Here is a 25,608-nt window from a genome sequence, read left to right on the forward strand (position 1 = left end):
TTCTCTGTCTCATCCTGAGCATTAAACTCTCTTTCTGCTTTGAATGCACAGTTGAGGAAATGTGGCATACATTGCTGTAGCTACCTGACAAGTTCTGAGCTTTTAAAAATATCAGTTTCTATACTGATATTTTATTTTAGTTCATTTGCACAGACCCCTACAGGGTGAACGTTCAGCTCTGATGCTGAACAATAACCTTTCACCTTATGTTTTATACCCATGTAACAAGGAAACGCCACACATCTCTCACACCAAATTCTCTCATCTGGTGACTAAATTCAATGATGAAAAGCATACCCAAATTCTGGTATTATGTCCAAATAATTTGTTTTAAAAATAATTTCTCAGACCTTACATTCAGCAGTGAAATGTATTTGACAGCTTGTCTTTCCATTTCAGACCTGTTCAGCCTACTCCCAGAGGCAGGTGTTTAAGCATCAAATGAAGAACAAGATGCATCGTGTGTAGACTCCGTATAATAAACTCTGCAATTAAATGAGGAAAGAAACTTTCATTCTTAACCCATAATTGGTCTAGTTAAGCCAGGGGATGGGGTTGAACTGAAGAGGTGGGCGGGTAAGAGTGCAGTTGGTGCCTCTGAGAGGGGCAACCTGTTATCTGGTTGGAAGTCAGCATAGAAATGTGAATAGCTTGGAGTGGGCAGGTGGATGAGTAGCTCATTGCATTGGAGAACTTTTTTAGAGTGTATGTTCGGTCTTCAAAAGCAAATGTCTTCTGAATGGTGGAAGAGGGAGAAGGCTGAAAAACTGGCAAGGTTCAGAGCAGATCTGAATGCATCCTCTCACCCACCCCCCGTCTGAAATCCTAACAAAGGGTTATGCAGAGGAGTTGGCAGCATAAAATCTTTTGTACTTCCCATTCATCAAAGAAAACCTGAATGGGAAAGGCAATCTCGTATAATAGCTATTTTAAAACAAAGACCATGTTTCCATATGGTCTGATAAAATACTGTAAATTTCTCATAAATTGTAAAAGCTTTTCTAGGCTTGCTGCATCAGAAAAAAATCTAGCTATGTTAACAGAGGCAGGAGGCAGCAGCTAAAAGGGATGTCTGCTCAGACCCTGAATTCAGCATGCAAAAGTTGTTTATGTTGTAGCTGTAGGGAAGGTGTCTACCTGCAGCGAGCAAAGGTCAGCTTCAGCAAGGGTGCTGGAGTGCAGGTACCTCAGCCCAGAGTCAAGGTCATTGCTCAGATATTGTGAAGCTCACCCAGTGTGAAGCACCTTAACTCTGTAGATGCCTAGATACCTTTCTTTCTTCTTCTTTTCTTTCTTTTTTTTTTTAATCTTATCTCCAGAAAAGATTTACCTGTTTTGCTTCCAATCCTCCCTTGCACCTGACAGATAAACACACTCAACTCTTCACATTTCTCACATTTAGGCCACGTTGCTTGAGGCGCTCTGCTTCTTTCCTGAAGGCCTTGGTCTGACAGAGTTAGTGGGAGGTGACAGTGATGATGATGATTTCCTTTAATATTAAAGTGTAGTGGGCATGGTGCTTGCCCAAGATGGAGGGGAGGCCTGGGTTTTATTTTCTTTTTAGCCAGAGGACACTCAACCTCACACTGTGTATTTCCTAGAAGAATGATCTGTCAGACGTGAGGCTGTTCAGATGGGAGGGGAGGGAAGGAAGAGGGGACCTAATTACGGGATTGATCCTCTTGCAGCTGTAGCTCGATGAGAAAATTCAAGGCTCCTTGTACTAGAGATAGCAGAGGCAGGAGATGGATGGCCTCGAGGGTAATACTTTCAGTGAGGAACAGAACTTATAACTAAACTGATAAATATTTATATAATTTTCATGTAGTTACTGCAGAGACAATAGTGTGCATGTGAACTCCTGCAGGAGAAAAATATCCTATGTCTCCTCCCTCGAGAAGATCCTCTGGCCCATTTAGGGTTCTGGGGCACTGCACAGTTGGAAAGATAAGCATAATCCTGCTTCTGCTTTCTGAAAGTGTGTGTCATGTAGGTATCCACTTTGGCGAGAAAATTGCAGACCATGGATGATGGCCTCTCTCCTGCCCTGAGTAGGTGACCAAGTTTAAAGTGTGCTGCTCCCCTCGCATGCCCCATCTGGCCACCAGTGGGAACTTGTCTACTGGGCACGCCAGCTTTCCAGAGCTCCCCTTTTGCGTCCCTGGCTGCTTCGTTCCCCTCTGGAGGCCCCCAGCTCCCCTGGGTGGCGGCACAGCAGCCCTGCTGGAGCCTGCGGTGGCCCACGCGCAAGGCGGCCTGCGACTTCTTGCTTGGATCCGGCGCTTGCTAGCGGCTCCCTGTGTTCCTGTTAATCTGGTATTTACATGCCTTTACTTCAGAACTCTGCCCTGGCTGAGAAAAACAAATTGTGCTTCAATTTATAAAAGGGGAACATTTCAAATGGCAGTCTGCTTACCTATTTGCAGTCTGCAGAAGTGGAAGTTTTCATGCTTTTCCCTTTGGAAGGCCGAGACAGCACCCTCGGACAGACCAGTAAACTATCGATTTTACTAGTGGCTAGCATTTGCTGTAGGCAAACCAGATAACACCATATCAAAGCTTTCTCTCTTAAACCTGATAGCTGCTGTGGTACAATATGCATTTGAAAGAATTTTTCTGGATTTGTCAAAAAAAAAAAACCACCTTAATTTAGTAATGGTAGTGAACTCCCTATAAATAGAGCTGTGCTAGAGCCTTTGATAACTGTACCCATCGTTTAATCTTATCAGTTCCCTCCCTGCTTTTTTGTGTTGAGTTTGAAAAGACCCATCAGGGAACAAGTAATTCTTCATGTTCTATAAGCACTCCTAAAATCAGAAGGGGTTGATAGAGAAGATATGTTATCATCAATCCACACGGTATCCATAGGAAGTTCAATTTTTAGTTTAAGAGCCATTATAGATAGCATGTCCCCCACACAGAGCAGGTGTGCTTTGAAAAGCTTGAAGTGATGATTGGTTGACCACTTCAAGCTGCCAGATCATATTTGTTCTCAGAGGAAAATTTCAAGAGGCATAATGTACATATTAGGATAGATAGGATAGCACAATAAAACCTCATTAAAAAAATCAGAGTTGGAGCCTTAGTGAGGAATAGCAAATGTTAAATTTTAAGACTGAATGGACAACTAAGACAAATAAACAAGCTAAACTATTCAGATTGCATTTAGATTTTATGTGATTTTTTTTTAATATAGATCTCAAAAAAAAAAAAAGCATTAAACTAATTAGCTTTGCCTTCCCTCATTTTTCAAAAGCATCACTGGTTATAGCTAAGCTGGTATATAAATGGTTACATATCTTAGCAAAACATGCACTAGTTTTAAATACAAAAGCAATGCGATTTAGGTGCACTGGCAGTTAAACAAGAATGAAATCTTCTTTACATGATTCCACTGAAAACCTGTGACATTTAGCAAATGTATACATGCTCATTTAGGTAAGACAAGAATTACAGAATAATTAGACTTCAGCTGTTTGTAAGCGACAAGCCACAAAAGCAAACTTCCCTGTGTCAGCACTCTTAACAGTTGTAGACGCTGACTGTTCAGGCTTTCAGTGTATTATTTTCACTCCTCCTACGTTCAAGATTGTTGACAATTTTCCAACATCAATAAGATAGCCCTCCTGAAAGATTAATGAAACTTGTATTGAAAGAACCCTAAAGTTGGATCTCAATTCCTTAACTGGACTTCTGTATAGTACTTCTGCACTGTTTTTTCTTCTTTTTTCTTCCCTCTCTAGCCAGCAGTCTCTTTGAATGTGGAAGATAATCGTTATTCCTAATGTTGTTATCAACCAATAAAACAGTCTATTTTTCCACTTTTATATTATCATCAGCTTTAGGCAGATAGAGGTTTTTAATATTTCTAATTAGTTATTTTTGGAAGCATTTTATCATGCTCTCGGAACACCTGGTTCACAGATGCCTATGCAGCTAGTGTTACTGGAGTCCTGTAGCTTTAACATTTCATCCGTTCTACAAGGATTTCCTGCCTGCCTGCAGGACAAATTCCACTAAATATTACTCAGTTCATCTTTTTCCTAAAAGGAGGTGTTTTACATTTCTAGAACTGTCTAATATATGCTACTAGAATAGTATCTAGTGATATCCTGACTTAAAACAACTTGCTAGACAAACCAGAATCTTTTTTTTTTTTTCACAGAGATTACAAGTTTGGTTGATAAATTAAATAAATTTGCACTGATACCTTTATTCGAATATGAGATCAGAGATGAATATTTTGCGAAATGTATCTTTTAGAACGGTTTTCCTGAAGAAGCATCATCTCAAGTCTGGGTAAATATGATAAATCTATGAATTTGTAAGGATTGCAGTTTTGATGATTAATACAGGATAAAACCACTTAGTGTGCATGTTAACAGATGAAAAAGGAGGTATCTGACAGATTTGAAGCAGCGCTCAGTGGGGAATAATCACTGAACGGGGAACGTTTCTCACGGTGCTCCGGTGGGATTGGTGCTCAGCCTTGCAGTTTTCACCAGTGGTGCAAATACGCAGTCATCCCTGTTTACGTTTGCAGGTGGCACGTGAGGTGGTGAAACGGTGATGGCCGCTCACCCAGATTGATCTGGGCGATCTGTAAACAAATTGTGTCTTACTGGGGCCTGTGCGAGTTGCCCCTAGGAGCCCAGGCTGGAGGCTGTACCTACCTAACCAGGACTCTGCGTCCAGGAGACTCTCTTGAGCACGTGGGAGCCTGGTGTGATGCTAAGGCAAAATGGCTCAGCGTGGTCCTCGAATATGTGGGCAAAGGAGTAGTGAAAGGAGCCGGAGGGTTGCTATGAACTCTGCATAAGGCATCTGTGATACTGCCCTCTTTGAATGCAGTAATTTAGCATCAGTCAAGGTCATAGGTGGTGCAGGAGGAGCTTCAGAACAATTTAGATTTAGCTGTTGTAACGAAAGGAGCTCAGGCACTGAGGTTTGAACTGCCTTTTGAGGCGACACAAACTTTCAGTAGTTATTGAAGCCGCAGGAATATTTAAATAGTACAAGGGAGCACTTTGCTCCGAAACAAAAACACAGCAGCAACAAAACTCTGGAGCCCAGACTCTTAGTATGCTGGTATTAGTGATTTGTTTGCTAATGAGTGAAACCCTTTGGGATCAAAATGGGTTCTGTAAAATGTCTCGGAGATTTTTGCACATAGACTGATGTGCTTCTGTTGAATAACAGCAGTAACGTGAAACAAACAATGTGCATCAGGGAAAATATAACACTGAAATTTGGTCTAAGACAACTTTTTCTTGGCAGGTTCTGAAGTTTGAGCAACATCTTTGCATGCCATGATAATTACTGATTGCATATCCCAGTGTACTCGTACCTTCTGTTTTGTTGCCCCCAGGTATGGTGCAGCTGACTGCCACTGTTCACACTCCTGTCTGGGCAACATTTGATACATGTGAAAAACTGAGGTTCTCAGACTGTTTGCAGAAAGTGGAGAGTACTAAAGAATTGTAAAAATGCCTGGGAAAAACATTTTGGTTGGTTGAGGATGAAGATGTAAGTTTGTGCTTCTGAAGCACGTGGGCTTGTGAAATGGGCATATAAAGAAAAAAAGGTGTGTGCGGGGTGGGGAGGGGGTTAGTTGGCTTGATTTTTTTGGTTTTTAACTAAGAAAGTGGGAAATAGTCTGCATATCAAGAAAGAAAACCTTATCTTTAAAAACAGACACTTAACAGATCTGATTTTATTGCAATTGTGATTTAACAGGCAAGATTTGCTATTTTGAAAGAAAAGAGGTTCTCCCTAATAAATTGGATAAAGCACATAGGTATATTGCAGTCTTATTTAACATAAAATTAAGATTATTAAGGGTATGGAGTTTGCAACCTTGAATATATACAAAACTGTATATGCATAATTCTGAATTCTGTTAGGAGTGTAACTAGGAGATAACAGGAAAGGTTTTTTTTTTCTTTAAGAAGCTTCACAACAAATTTTAACTCAAATATGAAGCACTCCTTCAATTCTTGACAAGGTGCTTGCTAGAATGATGCAGAAAGATCTACCTCCAGAAGGTTTCCTGACGCAGAAATTGGGGAAAAAAGCTGTAAAATCACTTTCATAGGCTCTCCCTGCAAATGGGAACTCAAATGTGTAACCTGGGACTGGTCAGGGAGTTTTTCAATACATGATCCTTATTCAAAGTGAGAGAACATTAGGGAAAAATAGTGTCACCATATAATTAAGGACTCGCAATGCATACCCACCGGATATTTAAGTTAGTGTTACATGAGGAATATTAATTCTGACATTTGCAAACTTTTGAATGTTTAATTTTGCCATGTTAATAATGTTAATTTAGCATATGTTCTTTTCTTTACAGTATCTTGGAGAGATGTACTTGAGATTAGTTTAAATAGATAAGTAGGACTTATAAATGATAGATGTCTTTTTTTTCCTCTGAATGACATTATAGCAAATATTTTTAGAAAATAACTTGGATTTAACAGAATCATCTCTTTATCAGACCAAAATAATGCTTTTGTTGCTTTCATTTGTATCAATAATATATTGCATTAAGAATAGATATGAATATTCTGAAGCGCTTGCCTTTCCAGATCCACCAGCGTTTTCTTGCTGTAGTTTTCCAAGTCCCAATTATTTTTAAGTCCTCAATTATTTATCAAATTCATAATTAAAGAAAACTTAAATATTGCCAATTTATCTGCACATTTTGCATTCCTTAGAAAGTATGTAGATAGTATTTCTTTCATCGTGTCCTGCAACAAGCAACACTGAAGTTTGTTTTTAGTCCATCTCACATACAACAAAGGCTTTTGGTGTTGCTTTCTTACTCCAATTGTCTTATCGCAGAAAATCAGAAGTGCACAAACAGAAACAAATCCAGTATAAGCTGACCCTTTACTTTATTAGAGCAGGCTGTTCTGCATGCATGTAAAAAAACAATAATCAGTCATTAATAAACACTGAACATTTGTAATGAAGATCTGGTTCCAAGACCAAACCAGTCTGAGCATCTCCAGTGGATTAATTGCTATGAGATCATATATCTCTGCTGCAGAAAGGTGAAATGGAAGTTTTAATGTGCTGCAAGCCAGCTGCATCAATGTAACTTATTCCCTCTAGTCAAGCAACATCAATTTCAGAAGCAGCTATTATCCACACCCTTTCTTTTAGGGTTCTTTTTTAAATATTATATATTGCTATTACATAAGAATTGCAATTGGAAATGTTACTTATCAGTACTTTCCTTTTGAAGGCTAAAATTTTAAATTATTCCTAATCTATTATTGAATCCATTAAAAAAAATGAAATATCTGTATTCTAAAGCAGCGTTTTCTTCTCTTTTCCCCTTAGAAGTCTGTCTCTTCTCAGACCCTAGTCTGAACTGCATTTGGCCCTGGATTTATACAAAGATGCAAGGCAAGGAGAGTATTCATTGCTGTAGAGATGTGCAACAGGAGCTCTCCAAAACATGTAACTCTTTCCCATTCCCAGCCTTCTTATTCAGCAGTATTATACAGTTCAGCTGCCTCAAGAGCCTCAATACCTTTAAAGAACAAAGCAGGATTTTCTCTTATTCTTAATTAATTAAAAGGACCATCTGATAGAATATGTAGCACACAATCCTAAATTAGGTTAGAGGATTAGTTTAGAGGATACACTTGTAAGGAAAAGTGGCTCTTATGGTGTCAAATTCAGGTAACTTCAGGATCGCTACCTTTGAAAGCCAAAGTGGACTAAGGCACAGGAGTGGTAACAAAGATTTCCAGGACAGAAAAAGCAAAGTTTAACTTAGTGCAAATGACATAGCACCCTCCTGAGGTCATCACAGACATCCAGATCTGTCTGACAACTAGAAGGCATTGGCACTGGAAAAGTTTTGGCTAAAAAAACGCACTGGATCAGTGCATCTCACTTCCAGGTTCCATTAGTGGAAGTACTGATATCATGGGAGGCTACTATGGTCTCATGTAGGGCTGTGAAATTTCTACTTCCTTAGTTGCCACAAAAATAATGTTAGCCCAATACCAATGGTTAACAGTCAAGACTTAACCAGTGGAACTGGCTTGGAAGTTAATTGTTGAAAAGATGTAAAGTAGAGAGCTGATTTGCCATTGCCATCGTTTCCAGTGTTGCTAATAAAGACTTCATCTGTTCTCCAGAAAAAACAATCATGTTTGCAGGTATTTCTTGAAGAAACTGTGGAAGCTTTTGAAAAGTTTCTAGTTCTCTAAGATATGTATCTACTAACCAATCAGCAGAAAATATATTTTTCAACTTAGAGTCATCATTAGCCATTACTGGAAGTGTATTTGAACAGGCTGCCTCTCTGAGAGCTAAAGTAAAGGGTGAAGACAGATTATAAACTGAACAAAAATTTAGCAGCATCTTATTAAATAAAATTAACCACAGTTCTATCTGCTGACTGTGGAAGTCTTGTTCTGTGCGCTCACAGAAGCTTTCAATTGTCTCTTCTGGATGAACAATATTCAAAAGTTCTTGTTTTACTGGTAGGGACTCAACATAATCCAGTGGCAATTTTCCATTGGAGTCCCTCTGCTGTAGAAGCACTGGTCCTGCAGGAAAAACAAACAATAGTAACAGCATATTCAGTTTGGCAGTTGAACAAGATTTTGGGTTGTTTTCTGCCAGCAGCTAGGAGTCCGTTTAAATTCCTTTTTGTACTAAGTTATGTTGATGCAACTGATGGGTCACATATTTACAATACAATCTAGAAGATGTAGAGAGAACCTTTAGAACAGTTTCTTTAGGATTTTTACCTTAATTTTCTTACTGATTTTGCTGGTTTGAAAGACAAACATTATTTACATAGAAATGGAAAAGAGATTCAGATGTGTCTTATCCTAAAATTTCAAGTAGCAATATATAGAAGATATAAAAGTAGAATGTTACTGCTGATGTCAAATTTCATTAAGCATTTTACAGGCCACTATATTTGTTGAAACTGACTCCAAATTACAGGGATTTCATTACGATGGTCTTTATTTTACCTTTCTGGATGGTGTGGCTGACCTTGTCCTAAGCTATGAAGCAAGATAAACTGTTTTGGCAGGAATCCTAGTCTCCCTCAACAACTAAGTTACAAAATTTGTTCTTAGCAGATTCCTGAAGGGCAAAATTTAAATACTATAATAAATAGATATAAAGTAATTAAATGGGAATGTTTAAGCTGTTCAGATTATACTAGATTCTTTTTAATATTTCCTTTTTATTAGTACAATGGAGCTATTAATATTTAAACAGTTTGCAGTTGTCTTAATAAGTTTATGAAATGCCACACCAGTAAGAAAAAATGAAGGGAGTTAACAGACTACAGGTGCTGATTATCATAGAAGAACACAACAGAAATTGTCTTATGTGAATTTGGGCTATGATGATAGAGTAATGATGCAATTTTATAACTTGAATATATTTTCAAAAATATATTTTAATGACAAGAGGCATTTCACCACATTACCCATTATTAGAGTGTGATTACAGCAGTACTGTTTTAATTCATCTCTGATTATGTAAAATAATTAACTTTTGCAAGTTGAAGCATTTTTAGAGGGAAAAAAGTAAAAAGATATTGCAGGGTTCTACTCTAAATTATTGAGCTGAGTAAATACACACTGAATGTGTAACACACTTTCTACCATGGTGTTGTCAGCTATTTGACAGGCCACAACCCGGAGTGTGACAAAGGCAAGGATAAGGGTACGTGCAGCCTGTAGAGTTGCCAGAAAACCTTGATGAATGCAAGCGCAAGTAGATCTCTTCCCCTAGGACAACAGGATCATCCACCGCCTATTCTTCACAACAGCCCAGAAAAAATGCACATCTGTCAGTGCAATGCCATTTTCAATTGAGGAGCTGGGCTTACTATAATATTGGCTATTGCATCACTTAGACCGATTGAAGTGAGCCCAGGTATTGGCTTGGCATGTCAGATACGTGGTTCAGTAGATATATAAAACACCTGGGAGCCACAGAACTGAAGCTCAGCAAACACAGAGGTAGAGCTGCAGAGGAATGTATTGATTATGAGATGGTGCTTGTACAACAGACACAGAAATAGCCTTTAGAGGGCAGGAGAAGACTGCAAATACAGAGATCTTATGCCAAGAATGCAATAAAATTTTGTTTCTCTAGCTTAATTAAGTAACAGGCCATCTAAATACAGTGCATTCTTTTGCCTTATGGCTGTATGCGGAATGATTTGTCTTGAAAAAATCTGGACTCAAGATATAATGCACAGAGATTAAATTGACACAGTAGGTCAACAGTAAGGATATCACAAATTTTAGTAAACGAAGCAGTTGCTATCCAAGTCCATTCTTTGCAGTTGCTTTTTTAAAAACATGTTAATTATATTGATACAGTATATTTCAAGACAAGATACATGTACCCTGTCACTGAAGGAAAAATATTGTTCAAAACATTTATCATGTGTCTGCCTAAGAGGCAACATATCTTTTTTTAGAAACTAAGGCATCCCTCCCACTATTATCCCTAAACAGCAGTTATCACAATTACAATATAGAGTCCTTTCTTAAACTAATTACCAAGCTAATTGTGTTCTTCAAAGACCATCACATTAATTTAAATAAATGCTGAACAAATTTATGTTGAAATACATGATTATATACAGATTACTGATCTATTTTTGCAAGCTATGGTAAAAATAGATCAAAACAAAAGAAAATCCTTAGCACTGCTTGGTGACTAGGTAATCTTTATCTTCATTAATGAGTTTGGAGAATATAGTTACAATACATATGGTGTAAAATGCAGAATAAAAACATTACCATATTGGAAAAAAATGTGAAAATCCTGGTTAATTTCATATTCAGCTGATCAAGATAAGTGTGAAAACAGTAATATTTTTATTGTGACCAAAACAGCCTGGCTTAAAAATGTTTTAAAATAAATATTTTATAATAACATTGTATTTTAAGCAACTATTAAGAAAAACACTACGAACTTCGTATGGACTCAGAACAGTGGATAATCTCCCTAAACCAGTTTAGCATAAATGCACTCACCCCCGTGCTGAAGTAGCAGCTTGCCAATTTCTGCATGTCCATTTGACAGTGCATCATGCAAAGGAGTCACCCCGTCCACTTGACTGAGCAGGTCTACCTCTGGACAACGCTGCAAAATTTCACGGACACACACTGTGCTGCCATGGTTACAGGCTTCATGCAAAGGCGTCCAGCCAGCATAGTCTGAATTATAAATCAAGGGAAGTTTTAAAACAGCAGAAGTAGTACTAAAATGTTAATACTGTAATTCATTAGACAGCCAAACACTTTACTACTCAATATCCATTATGGTTACAATGGCAATTTGTGATTTCAAAAAGGAAATTCAATTGAAAAACATTAGAAAAAAATTAAATGTCTTTTTCTAAATAGTAGAAAATGTGATGAGTGTTACCACACACTTTAGTTATAAATTAGCCTTTCATCAATTTTTGCTTTAAAGTCATGATTTTGTGTTATTTAAAATAATTAAGACAATTTTCATACTATAAATGTAAACTCTATTTTCAAATAGGTATTATTACAGTTCTTTATCTGGCTTAATTTTTTAGTTCTGTAGAGAAAATGAAGAACTTACCTTTAACATTAATGTCTGTTCCAGGGGAAGAGAGAAGCTGAATCAATCTCTCCACTTTGTTTCTTATGCAAGCTTTATGCAGGGCTGTCTCGCCTACCATAAAAAATTAATAGATTACACTAGACTAGGCAAGAGAGCAACTAAAGAAAATAATCAAAGTGCATGGAACTAGGAGACCTGGCTATATGCCAGAAAATTCAATAATGAGTAAGATTTTCCTTTGTCCTGTTTAACCATCTTTTAAGAAAATTCAAAAAACCCACAGAGCTTCTGTTCCACCAGAGATCCAGCAATGAAATTGTACTGCAAAAGATTTAACACAGGAATTATCTCCCCCCAGTTCAAGGTTTAAAGCTTCAATCACACTATAAAAGCACCAAGTGATCACAGAACACCAAAAATACTGGGTTTTGAAGCAATAAAACTTTAGAGTGCAGTTGCCCTCCCTTAAATTTATTCATGAACCTACGTTAAAATGTATGGTTCTTTTTACACAGCATTTATAGCTTAATTCAAATGAATGTTTCTGGCTAAGCATGAGTGCCTCCACACACTCAAGTATAATTCAGAACTTCAAATCCGTTAACAGATGGTTTGCTGTTTCTCAATAGGCTGTCTGACTTGGCTACAGTAGCAAGGGAGGGGTGAAAGAGAGAAATAAATGAGGGGGTCTTAATAAAAAAAAAAAAGAGAGAGAGAGAGAGAAAATCCGCTGGAAAAAAAATCCCAAGTCTTAGTATCATGTAAAGCTGAAGTAAGTGTGAAAAACTGAACAGCTAGCAACTGACAAATGCTGTTTATAGGTAAAGATACCATTAGTTTCTGCATGATAAAAACTTCAGACCCATTCTAAATGCTATTTTGCTTTCACTAAGTGATTAGGTTTGAACAAGAGCCAGAGGAAAATTTTGATGCCAGGTGAAAGATGACGCAACAAACATCTTAGAAATGAAAAATATCTTAGGCTAAATCTCTCAGCCTTTGTGATAAGATTAACATGGTATATTTTGTTATATTAATACTTTCACTGTGTAAATCTGTCAGCTCCATACTCATTCTTTTCAGCAGAAGATATTACTTATGATTTTGACAGGGGAAGAATAGGAAAAAAAGCAGGGTTTTTTTTTGCCCTAGTCCTTCAGCTCACTCTTCTTTGTAAAAGTCAGCATGTAATAATTCACATCAATTTTACTTGCAAAAGCAATAAAGAGAAAAGGAACCAATTATAAAAATGCATGGTCTGGCTCTGTTACTGAAGCTCGCTCAAATCCCAAAAGAGGGTGAGGTTTTATGTCCTTCAGTGTTTGTGACACAATTCTGATTATAATTTTTTGAATGATCATAGCTTTCTTTCACCAGTTTTTTCTAAGGCTTCTCATGGGTGTCATTATTAATATAGTTGTGTTTTAAATGATGTAGGTAAATTTCTGATGATGATGATAAAAAGTAGTTCTAGCAAATAATTCTGTTCAGGTAAAGCCTTATGTAAAGTATGTTTTATTAATTTTGTGTAGCAAGTGGGACCCAAATGAATTACTGCAGTGCTGTTTTATTCCTTAGGTACTTGGGTTCCAGTATAGCTAAGATAAAAGCCAAATGCCTTTCATAGTCTGGGCTGAATGCCTGGAAGAAAACAGTCCATATGCTTAACACAGCTATGTAACATAGCATACTCCTCAGTCTTTGTTCACAAAATGTCTAGGACTGAAAAAGATGAAGACTGAATTATACTTTCAAATCAGAAGACGTTGATCCTACCAAGCACAGGTTGAGGTGGATTAGCAAAGTAAGGCGGGCAGGGCTGGAATGAGCTCACACAAGCTGTACACTGTATTTAATATATTGGGGGGAGGGGAATGAAGAAGGAAGCTTTATTCCACCATATATACAATTCCTCCTTTCAAACAGATATTGAAAAAAAGAAACATGAGCCATAAGAAAATATTTCCTGGACATACATAAGCGGTCATTTTAGTTCAGCATCCATAAGGACAAGATTTTTAAACATGAAACTGTTGATTCTACTCATTTAAAGTTCTCAACATAAATTAGATAAACAGGATACCTTTAATATTTCTCTTGTAAAAATGTACTTCTTCAGCCAAAAGGTAGCCATTCTCTTTGGCATATGAAACCTCAACTTCTGCTTTCGCTCTAAGCTTCTTTGCTAATGGAGGGCACTCATTAAAGAATAACTCACTGAAAAGACAGCAAAGTGGACACATCTAAAATCTGTATAGTATATTTTAAGATAATGTATATATACTTAATACTGCTACAGCACATATATATGTTATACTTAGATGTATGCATTTCAGAGTTATTTCTGAAATGTCTTAATTATGTAATTTCTGAGTCTTTTAACTGTATTAAAAACAGTAATAAAAGTAAATTTTGCAAAATTAAACTTTTTTAAAGGTATTTCTATGAATGGTTTAACCCCTCTGTGTCTCTATTAAATTTAATATTGGGAAAATATATCAGTCTGCATACATGGAGGATGAGGGGGAACCCCAGCCCAGAGGTGTTACAGGCGTACAATGGAGCTTTCTGTCAGTCTCCCTAATTTGTAGGCAACAAAACAGGTCACATAAAGTTCAAAAAATGTGTCAGGTCAGAAGCTGTCCCCCAAAGCAGAATGAAACTGGTGATGTTATAGGTATTACTTACGGTAGATCAGGCAGCACTTCGACTTGGTTCTGCTTTTCAACATTTTGCATCAATAATGCCCTCTGAGACTCAGGGCATGGCCATTGCCCTATTTTCTTTTTCTTTGCTTTCTCCATCTTCCTTGTCTCACACATGCCTATCTCTCCTAAAGCAGGCAAATAGGAACAGACCTGTTGCAAAAGTAACATTATCAATGATCATGTATGCAGTAAATTAAAATGTAGTGAGCTTCTTCTGTTGTACTTTATCTTTACGTAAAGCAGTCACTCACCACTCACAGCTTGCTGTATCTAAGTTTTCAAAAATATGATCCCTAAATGATGTTTGTGTATATAGATGGTTTAAAGTCATCTTCTGCAATCTTTTCTATATTACTGGTTTAACATACCTTACTCAATATTTCACCCTTGTATGCTGGCCTCAGAAGTAAGTAGGCTTTTTCTGAGCCAGAAAGTGGGAAATTCTAGGCCTCTCTCTTGGGATTTTTTGGCAGCTGAGAAAATTTTGATCTGTTGAGTTGGACAGCTGCAGTCCTACAGCAAAGCTAATTGATTCTCAGGTACCTAATGGAAGTATTTACAAGCTTTTCTGCTCCAAACCCAGGGAGCAATTTGGCAAAGAAATACCACTCTCCTAAGATGAGGGTTGGGCTAAGCCTGTGGGCCTTGTGTAGACAACAAGCAAGTTACCTCTTAGGTGCTCTCTGCCTGTTAGGATAACCTAGGATGTCACAGATGTTTTGGCTTCTTTCCAGCAATTCAGAGGCTCCAATCTACCTCTACCCCTCTCTTTAAAAAGTCGTATAAGTTGTTCAAGTTTGGCAAAACCACAGGAAATAGTTCAGTAAGGGGACTTATTCAATGATTAGCCAGAGGTGGAAGCAGATTACATGTCACCACAGGCTTTGAGTATCTAACAGACCAGAGTCTGCAGGCTACTTGCAACTGGTGAGCGACCCCTTGCTTATGCCCTCACTGTATAATCACCAACTGAGAGTATGAGGGCACTATAAGGAACCCACAGAAAAGCTTAACTGACAGGATGTTACGTGAGGAGAGCTGGCAAAATCGACTCACAGTTGATATTTCCCGTATGGAACAAGAGAAAGGTAATTGTAAAGCCAAGGAAAGCCATAAAAAGGCCAACAACTTGTTTTAAACACTGCAAAAAATTTTCATTTAATTTGTTGCAGAGACTGATTGATAGTGATGGTAATATTAAAATTAGCCATTGCTACTGTGTATGTGTTGACAACATGTTAAATGTTAGATACACAATTGTTTTATTTTTAAACTTCTGATAGTCTTTTGTTTTGTGGTTAAACATCATGTATGATAAACAATGATCTCTGTTCATAATAAGCTCCTATAAAATTCAGGGAAACCTCTGTTTAGAAAATGTATGAAACTGTAAAGTTGCCTTGCTTTGATTTCACCTGTAGAATTTTAGGTCATAGAGAAACAGTGATAGATTCCATATTGTGGTTACACATTAGTATTAAGATTACTGAAATGCAACTGTAAGGTAGGGCATGTCATTACTGTATCCTCTCCCTGATTTGTCTGCATCCTGCCAGCAGTCATGCTTTCAAGAATTTCTTTCACAATTTTCATCATGTGTATTTCCTCATCAACTATCATAAATTGTGATTTGAAGGCAGGAAGAAGTTTGCAAGTAGAAGAAAATTTTTAAGAGAAGAAATTTACAGGAATTCCCTGTGGTTCAGAATCATAAAATCTTGCATCAAACAACTGCCTGGACATAGCAGAATAACAGAAAATTACCCCTTTAAAAAAATCTGAAGAAAAAAAGCCAAGGTAAATAATGCAATGTTTGGCATTTTCCTTAATTACAAATGTAATACTGCAATAAAGTATTTACATCAAAAACAATTTTTGAAAGTTTGCACTGTGACTTTTCACGTTACCTGCATGTAAACAGATTAATTCATACAGGTATTACAGATTGTTTGGCAGGAAAAATTTTACCATTGTTTTGAACCCTGATCTCAGGTAAAACAATTTAAATGTGGTAGAGCTTTTGTACAGGTGGAATAAGATGTATGCAATAAGCATTACCTTAAACCACAGCAAAAGGAGATGTTTTTCAAGACTCTTTCATGAATCTATTACTTGTTGCATACTTAAAAGTGTGCTAGGTTATTAAGGAGTACAAGAGTTACTTACTATTTTCTGAAGAGAAAGAGGTTCTGTAGAAATCGGTATATTCCTCTGTAAACATATTTTTTTAAAAACTGCTTCTGCAACAAACATTTGAAGCCAGAGAGATGGTATGGAACAAATGAATGTTTTTAATTCATGTATTGAAAAGTCTGGATAAAAGCAAAAGGGGAAAAAAAAGCCATAAAATCGGAGTATGTTATCATCTTATAACGAGTCCAGTTTCTGAAACAATGCTCATCAGATTTTAAAAGGCAAAACTGCCTATATTAATAAACTTTTTAAAAATGCTCTAAATATAATTATATAAAAGTTGCACCATGATTTTGAGAAGGAAATTATTTATTTGGAAAAGTTATGCCAGTGATCATCTTTAAAATTTCAATTGAAACAATGCAAATACGATTCAGATAAAATGTATGTAATGTGAACAAAGAAATCAGCGTAATGCAGGGTGATCTATAAATTCTACATGAAGAGTGACCTTAAGCAGATTTCAACACCATTCTGATGTTCCAAATACTTCATACTGTTAAAAAAAAAAAAAAGAAAAAAAAAATATATACAAACACGCAACAGACTATTGTAGAAGAATGTGGGCCTATGTCAGGCTTACGTGTGGCATGCCTCCTTTTTCTTTTCTTTTTTTTTTTTAAAGAGACAAAATGGCTGGTTTTTCTTAGGCTGATCTTTGTATTTTGATTCTAGCAAAAGAATTTTGTCAAAATAGTCACTGAAACAGGTGGAAAGCAAGGTCTGCCAAGATGAGGAAAGTCTTTACTATACTGAGGGACTATTTTGTTCTGTTAAGAACTGCTCCCTCTGTAACTGATCTATAGACTCAATTAAAATAGAAGAACAAGATTTAGAAGTACAGATGTTTTCTCCTGTAAGGTTAACAGATTCTTATAAGAATTTTGCAATAGTTTTCTGGGCTTTAAGTGCCGTGGACTGAACTAAGTGGCAGTGATCATCAGTAAGTCAATGAATCTTTATTCTTTATAACCAGACTATGATCATTATTCTTGTGAATGCTCTGAATGGGTGAAGGACAGCATAAAGAGTATCCTTTTCCATTTGTGAACAGACAAGTGAGAAAGTCTTACTAGATATATATATACAACATTCTCCCCAGTTTATTAAAGCTAGAAAATCCTTTGGAGAGGTTGCAATAGTTGTAGATACTAAAGGCTCCATTCAGCTATGAAGTTCCAACTGGTCTGGCCTTTTAAGATTCTAAGGCAGGCTATAACGCTTCGGATCATTTTCTTTTTGTGAGACTGCAGTACAACTATTTGTCTAGAGACTAAGATTTTAGTTGAATGTTTTTAGGACAGTTCTTGTCAAATTTCCAGGTAGGAGAAGCCAACAACTCTTTACATGAAGTCTGCACCTGTCTCTAAAGAAAATGATGATTGAAACCAAGATACCCATAGAGGTGTAATAGCTGAATCACAGTCTTCCCCCTAATTTCAAATTAAAGAAGAAAAAAAAACCAGCTTTGGTGGAAATGAAGTTTGAAAATGAAATAAAAACCATTCAGCTGTTTTCTTGAGATGATTTTTTTTTTGTCTTTTTAGTTTCCTCTTCCCCTAGTTGCTGAAAGGACAGACACGTCAACAGAGGTTCCATGTTGGATGATGATGGTTCATTTGGGTTGTGGCATTCCTCTTTATCTAGCCTATTCAATGAACAGGAGGAATAGTGATACGATATTCATATCACTCCCCCTCCCAGACCCTCTCCCCAAATGCTTTGGCTAGCAATCTAAGGATTTGGAATGAGATACTGACGTGTTTCCATTTGAAGTCTGTGTGGGTCAAAGAGTTTAGGTTAACTTTTGGACTTACTGCTGAAGTGTCCTTAACAAAGAAAACTGAGTTTGTTGAGTGAAAAGCTAAAGTCTTATCTGAGAATTGGCCTTAGCTAAGGTGTCTCCAGTTGTCTCTCTGAAGTTATGGCCTATTATGATATGCTTAAATCTCTTCCTAAACTGACAACTGAGCTCCACAGAACTTGTATTTTCTTTCTTTTTCACACTGGGTAATCTTGATTTCACATTAAAACCTATTAAGATTTATTTAGCTGATTGTTAAAAGGAAGGCCTGTTCCACTTGGATTTTGCTTGAGACAAACAGACGCACACATGGACACGCATACAGAAGATAAAACATGGTTTCTTGGATAAATACATATCACACCATGAGACTGAAAGGCTGCAACAGAACGTAAAATATGACTTGACTATAAATCAAGGATTTTAGTTAGGATTTCAGTGTATCTATCTGATTAAAAGACTTTGAGATGCATTTCAAACACTCACCATCACATGAAATGGCAATGTATTGTGCCAAATCATCAGCTACTTGACGAAACACATTTCTGTCCATAAGGAAACCTGAGAGGATCCAATATTCCACTACAGTTCCAAGAATTGCATTTAATAGATTAGCTATTTCACGTCTGAAAGCCTAAAAGGAAGAAAAAGAGCATTTATAGACCAGTATTATATAACAAATTCACATTGATAATATATTAGCAATAATATTAAAGACTATCTTTAGACAAAATCCTACTGTATTGCCAAATCATTTCTTCATTGGCTTTTTTTTCTGCTCAGAAGCCAACTGTTGCATCCTGGTCAATAAAAATGCCACTGATGCCACATCAGTTAAGATTTGGCATTGGAGAAATACAAATTATTTGGAAACATATACTCTAAAACAAATAGTCATGTAAATACAAAATGGAATCAATGTTAGGAGTACAAAATAGGCTTTCTTTTTGAATTAGGTTTTGCTTAACTGTAGGAATTCAAGTACCGCATTTATGTTAGTTAACCTTTTGTTTTGCTTTATGATCTGATTCTCCCCCTTCTATTAGGATTCTCGTTTCCTAAAGATGTCATCACAAAACTAAAGCCCCAGTTATGACGAGCTGTGTACATCTGTGCCAAAAGAGAGAAAGGATGTAAGGTGCTATCTCCCTGTTCAGAAAAACTTCGGCAACCAATATCTGGGAGTAGGAAACTTTCTTGTGCCATCAGAAATTCCAGCCAGACTAGTAGCTGCATATTTAGAATAAACAAAGCATAGATATTAGCCTTATTCTTTTCTCCCCTGAATCTGCACAAAATTGCTGTTTGCAGATAAAGAAATCGTAGCGAATTTTCTTACGGAGGTATCAATACAATATACAGCTCTTTAACATGCTATCCAGCAAGTATTGTGAGATAGAGGAAACATAACGTTTATTCACCAGCGCTAGTATTTCACTTAATATTGGCTGCGTAGAGCACCACTGCTAGCGTCGGGGTTAGTCTACTCAAAGGTAAGTCAGCTCTCTCTATACAACACTTTAACGTGCCGTGTAGAAATATTTTATGCAATGATCCTCCGACCACATGTACAACCATAGCAAAATCACAGTGTTTGTATTTAGTTTTGAAAGAAGTATAACCTGGAAGAATATGTGCACACATAGTGGCAATATATGAAATTCAGTTGCCAAAAGCCACCTAACTAAGGTTCTACTGGAAAATCACTACTGGGACACACAGCCCCTATACTGTCTGCTAAATCCTGCTACACGTTCTTGTAGAAGAGAATGTATGCTCAGACATATAGGACAACAGAAAATTTTGGACAAGAGACAGGCAAGTGAGTAAGTACTTATCTTTCAACTTGAGGTTTTAAAGAATTACTTAAAGGAAACAGAACTGTTCTGTCTTTTGTTGTGTTCTAATACCACAATGAATTGTTTTTCTGATATTCCTTTGAGAACAAAATACGTTCAAAGATCAGTTTAAAATAATTTAATAGGATTCCCTCAGGAGCTGAGAAGCACCAGTGACTGAAACAGTTTGAGTTTCATCAATAAATCAAACAGACATATATAAGAGCAACAGAGACCATGGCGTAGTTGAGATTTATTATAGAAAGACTACAAAACCATTTGTGGAAAACCTACATAAATACTGTGCATATACTTAACAGCAACAATAGACTTTCTTGTCATTCAAAAGAAAAGGAATAAACACACCTACAACAGCTTGCCTGGAAAGTGTGGAATCTCCATCATTGAAAGTTTTTTAAGAACTGGTTAGACAAACATCTGTCAGGAATGGCTCTGGGCTGGATAGCCTGGATGATGTTTAAGATCCCTTCCAGCCATACTTACTCTTATTCTATTTAACTCTTTGACTGATTTGGTTTGCCTCTCTCTTTACTATATCCTAATAATTCAGTTCGGATGAACTGTGGGAGCTCATAAAAACAACTGAGAACATTGATATGACAGGTCAACAATATTTAAATCCATTTTTTCAATTAATATTTAAATATTTTAAAATCTATACTACTCCCTACCTCCTGAAGATTCAGGAATAGGAAGTAAAGAAACAATTTACAATGCATTTAAATTTCTTTAARTATGCATACCTCCTTTACCATTGGACCCCACAGCAAAATACTGGTGAATAATTTAATCCTGTCAATGGTTCTTCAAAGCAAATAATTTACACAAATGCAGCAAATGAGAATTTTAACAGAGGTAAGTGGCAGGATCAAGGTCATACAGATATAGTCTCAGGTAGATATAGAAGTAGAGCCCAACTATTAAAATTCTTTTTCTTGGTTTTCAATCACTAGATTGTCTTATTTGATCTATGAAATCAGATACAAGGAAGGGGAGAAAAAAACCTGACCTTGAGGCAGGTGTCAATCTGTTGATTGAAATAACTGCTGATAATACAACAAGTATTAATGATGTTTCACAAAGTCAGAAATATAGTTGCAGACCAAATCTGGCAGATAACTAGGCTGCAACAGTGTCTGCACAGCTGAGTATCTCTACACACTGACAAGGACAGCCCAGAGAATGCCAACTGGCATAGGCTTAGTTGGTTGACATTATGATATAACAACAGTAGTATGAACAAGAGCTTCTCCTTAATATCGTGAAATAAATGGCTCAATGTTACAATAAGGGGAAAATGCTCTAATTTACTGAAAGCAGTATCTATCTTAAAAATGTTAATACATTAAATTTTTTTTTCAAACACAAAACAATAGAAACATAGGAATGAAAAGGCATGCAATATTAAAAAGGAAAACAAAGAAAACTTTTCCATTAAGCATGGGAATTCTACCATGTATGACAAAACAACACTGTGCACATAAATAGCTCCTGCTATTCAACTAAAGAGGTTAAATCTTTAAAAGAAAAGTCTATTCTGTTTTTCAACTCTACTGCTTTCTGTTTTACAGCTGTAGTTTTTTCTGAAATTTAATTAGTATTTTTAACTACAAACTAAAATAAAAATATCAACAAATGAAAAAAAATTCAGTGACTTTTTAGATCTTAGGATTTAAGTCTTATAAAACTAAGTGATCTCTGAATGTCAATCAGCAATAAAATAATTTACAGGAGCTAATTGATTTTTTGTACACATACAAAAGCAATATTCAGAACATTACACAAATACTTTTATTTCTGGATATGAAATAATAAATTACTCCTATAAATGACATGAGTTGCTATTTTATTAACAGATGCAATTTCAGATTAAGTGAAAACCTTTTTAAAAGAGAGGTTTTTGTTTACACTGTCATTTAGATAAATTGTCAGACTATTAGTCACTGGAACATGATACTTCAATCAACTAAAACTGAGAATATTCAGAAGCTACTGATTTTGTCCCCAAGGTTTACTACTATATCTAATCTTTCCTCAAGCTTGGTATGAAGCTAATAAAGTTTTAATAGTTTGTTTCTTTATAAAACAGCAAAGTACAACATAATTCTTGTAGCTATATTAAGAAACCATTCAAGTCTCCTCCTCTTCCCCATAAATAATGTATTTTAAAAAATCCTAAAAAATACTGCATTACTATAAAATGTAGTACTTCATGCATTAAAAAATTCTTGCAGAATTTGCAAAAAATCATGCAGAATTATTCTTTCAAACAATATCCAATCATAACAAATTAACTGGGATCCAATTTACCATTTTTTCAAAACTCTCTTCCTTGTTCTTATTGTTGAGAATCAAAGCTATCTCACAGAGAAAAGCACTGAAGTGAGAAGAGGCTGTTGGCTGTGTTACCATACAAGAGTCATAGCAGCACAACTGATGTCTGCTAGCTTAGCAAATGCAATTCCGAGATTGCCATTTCATTTAATGTTTTCTCAAGTCAAGTACAGTGCTCCAATAATAGAAGTTTCACAATTTGTTTTACTGCACATAAAAGTTCTCATAAGAAAGCTTTTAACTCACAGGAAAGTTCATTTTAACTTTCTGAGTTTGAATTACAGTACACACCTTATAGAATTGTTTTTTTATGTGGTGCAAATAATGTTTTTAGGACAATGCAGTACTCCAAAAGTGCCTTAAAGCATGTTTCCAAGAAAGCTTTTGGGGAGTGACAGGCCAGAAGGACACTGAATTCTACAAAGTCATACAACACTGTAATGATATGTGAAACATGGAAGAAAACAAGAAATATGCAAGACGATGCGAATAAAAAATGCAATTAATCCCTTTCTCTCACCTTCCTAATGCTATGTAAGGCTGCTCTTTTTTAAAACATCATTATCAAGATGAAAAATACTTCTGCTACTATTTGGTGACATAGTATCATTGTGAAAAGCCATTCTATAACTGAATGCTACTCAAACTGTTACAAACAAAATACCTGTTTGTTCTTTTGTATGTTCTAAAGTTCAATTAACAGCTTTGATTCAAGGAACCTTGATGAGGAGTTTCATATCAAATCTATTATTTACTTTTGAGCTATACCATTTATTTTAGAATTATATTTGATATTGATTTAAAGACTTGAAGTGATGGAAAGGCTACCATGTCCTTTGGCAGTGCATTGTTAACTACAAGGATAGTGTATCAATTTTATTCCGCTAAGTTGTCCCAGCAGATCAACACAGTGATGACTGAGGGCATCCAATTTCCTGTCACTAATTTTATTCTGGTACTTTCAAGATAAAGGAAATCCTACCTAACACAAGAAAGCAAATGCACCCAGATATATAACTAACTATTTCTTTATATTCCTTCATTCTTTTCTTTTTCTTTGTTTCTGATATAGGCTATTATAGATCTGAAAAACCAAATACCTTCAGGGTATTTAAAGCCAGGAAAACCAATCAATCAACTTAGTTCAGCATTTTACCATAGAGCTTCTAACTTAGGATACTATAACTGTTTGTGGCTTGCTCTTTTTATTTTATTTTACCTTTTCTCTCCCCTCCAGTGCTGATTTGTTGCAATCTCTTTGATTCATATAAAAGGAGAAACTTCTCATCTGATTCTAAATAGCTAAAATAAAAATTGTCCAGTTTTATCACTTAGATGAAAATGTGTTAGATATGCCTGAAAAAGCACTTCATGAAATTATTTTTCTATTTTTATTCACAGATAGTTTCACTGGAAAATTGGAGAGAACTTCAGTATATCACATTTAACACATTTGTTTCTTCCCACAAGTTAAGCTTCTGTAAGCTGTGAGACATGGTCACCTCCTTACACTGTACTACCAAATGCTTTATTTCTGTCCCTCTACAGACAGTGGGAATGCCTAAGTAGCTCCTTTAATTCAGTTTGAGCGGTATTACGTGTATATTGTCAATGTGTTGCTCCTTAAGCAAACAGCTTTTAAAAAGCAAAGCTGGTAACAATTCATCATACACCTACACTGAAGAAAGGAAGGAAAATTTTGCATCCAATATGCCATACTTAATGGCATGCAAATATGTTTTTATTTATGCATCTCTAAAATAATAAAAAAAAGAAGAAAATAAAAAACTAACAGTTCTGTCTACATAGCTGGGGAAGATCTATTCCTGTGGCTTTTTGAATGACCTTTTCAACTATGTCAAGGAATTTTAAACTGAGTCTCTCAGTATTGAAAAAAATCAGCATTTCTACTTTTAGTATACCAAAATTGAGAGTGCAGAAAGAGATAATGGCAAGTTTTGTAGGTGAAAATATGGTTAGTATTTTGTTACAGAGTTTACTTTTGCCAAAAATGCAAGGGAAAAGAAAATGCAATATATAAATATGAAGCTAAAGAATAAGGCTGTAAGAAAGAATGTACAAAATAACAGACATTATCAGACAACAGTATAATAGCTGTATTTTAAGGCCAGAATTAATATCTGCAAGGATATTATACATTATAGCATGTAAGATGAAACTGGAAAAGCAACAGGAATCTTGGGTTTGTGCTGAAAGGACAATTTATATACGTATGCATGTATGTATACATGCACACACACATATATAGGTGTGTATATATATGTATATAAAGTCTAAAGAGAGAGATTTCTGCACGCTTTATGTTGTGTTTTACTCTTTCTGTAAGTTTATTTTTCTCACACTTTGTACTATATCTGTCACAAGTGATTATTCTGCTTATGCAAAGAGCAGTTTATGAAACAGGTATGGTTTCAGTGCTGGAACTTGTCAAAAGAAGGCATGATAGAAAAAATAAAATGGTGCCTAAATTTAAACTGCAGACTCAACACCAGGAATCATATGAAAGCGGTCTCATTTTCCAAAGAAGCAGAATGGCCATGGAAATCAACTGAATGTGAGCCTGCTTGGTGCTCAGTACCTTTGAAAAGGTAGGTTGTTTAAATATAAATATGGGTTTAGAAGCCTAATTTTAGGTACTTTTTTAATATCTTGACCAAGGATAAAAGGCAGCACTGTTTCAGTATGGCTTACTTTGATATCCTTCAAAAAAGGTAGGAGGTCTGGCTAGGTAAAATGAGTGAAGCTGTCATTATGTTTAATCTTTCTGCTTTCTTAACATAATGAAGAACTAGCAGGTATTATACCGAAAGTGCTTTTTTCTCTGGAATACTTGATTTTCTATTGTTGTTCTGCTACTGTATTGAAAAAGTGAATGAGGTACCTATTTATTCTGTGCTTTCACAATAATTTAAAAGAGAATGGAGAGACAGCAGTAAGTTTGTGTTTTATGTTAGAATCTAGAAGTCAAAGATGTTTTAGAAGGCTTCTAGTTTCTGAAAAGAAAGAGGTGGTATAGAGGACACTCAGTATCTTTCAGGTCAATGTCCTGCTGGTCAGCAGGTCACAGAACAGCAATTAAGTTGCCTTCAAT

General features: G+C 36.0%; 1 protein-coding gene across 10 annotated transcripts in view; it reads right to left on the reverse strand.

The window, feature by feature from the left end:
- Positions 1-6,872: 6,872 nt before the first annotated feature.
- Positions 6,873-25,608, reverse strand: part of SLF1 (SMC5-SMC6 complex localization factor 1) — a 37,923-nt gene continuing 19,187 nt past the window's right edge. For 9 of the 10 annotated variants that reach the window (XM_026072637.1, XM_026072641.1, XM_026072635.1 and 6 more), the window contains 7 exons: positions 18,790-18,937; positions 16,473-16,618; positions 14,287-14,456; positions 13,682-13,815; positions 11,617-11,709; positions 11,040-11,222; positions 6,873-8,570 (listed from right to left, as the gene is read on the reverse strand). In XM_026072637.1, coding sequence (XP_025928422.1) covers positions 8,068-8,570; positions 11,040-11,222; positions 11,617-11,709; positions 13,682-13,815; positions 14,287-14,456; positions 16,473-16,618; positions 18,790-18,937 — 1,377 coding nt within the window. In that variant the 3' untranslated portion in view covers positions 6,873-8,067. The remainder of the gene's footprint in view (positions 8,571-11,039; positions 11,223-11,616; positions 11,710-13,681; positions 13,816-14,286; positions 14,457-16,472; positions 16,619-18,789; positions 18,938-25,608) is intronic. The other variant, XM_026072640.1, reaches the window with a different exon arrangement.

This window comes from Apteryx rowi, unplaced genomic scaffold (assembly GCF_003343035.1).
Source record: "Apteryx rowi isolate R43461 unplaced genomic scaffold, aptRow1 scaffold_345, whole genome shotgun sequence".
NCBI lineage: Eukaryota > Metazoa > Chordata > Aves > Apterygiformes > Apterygidae > Apteryx > Apteryx rowi.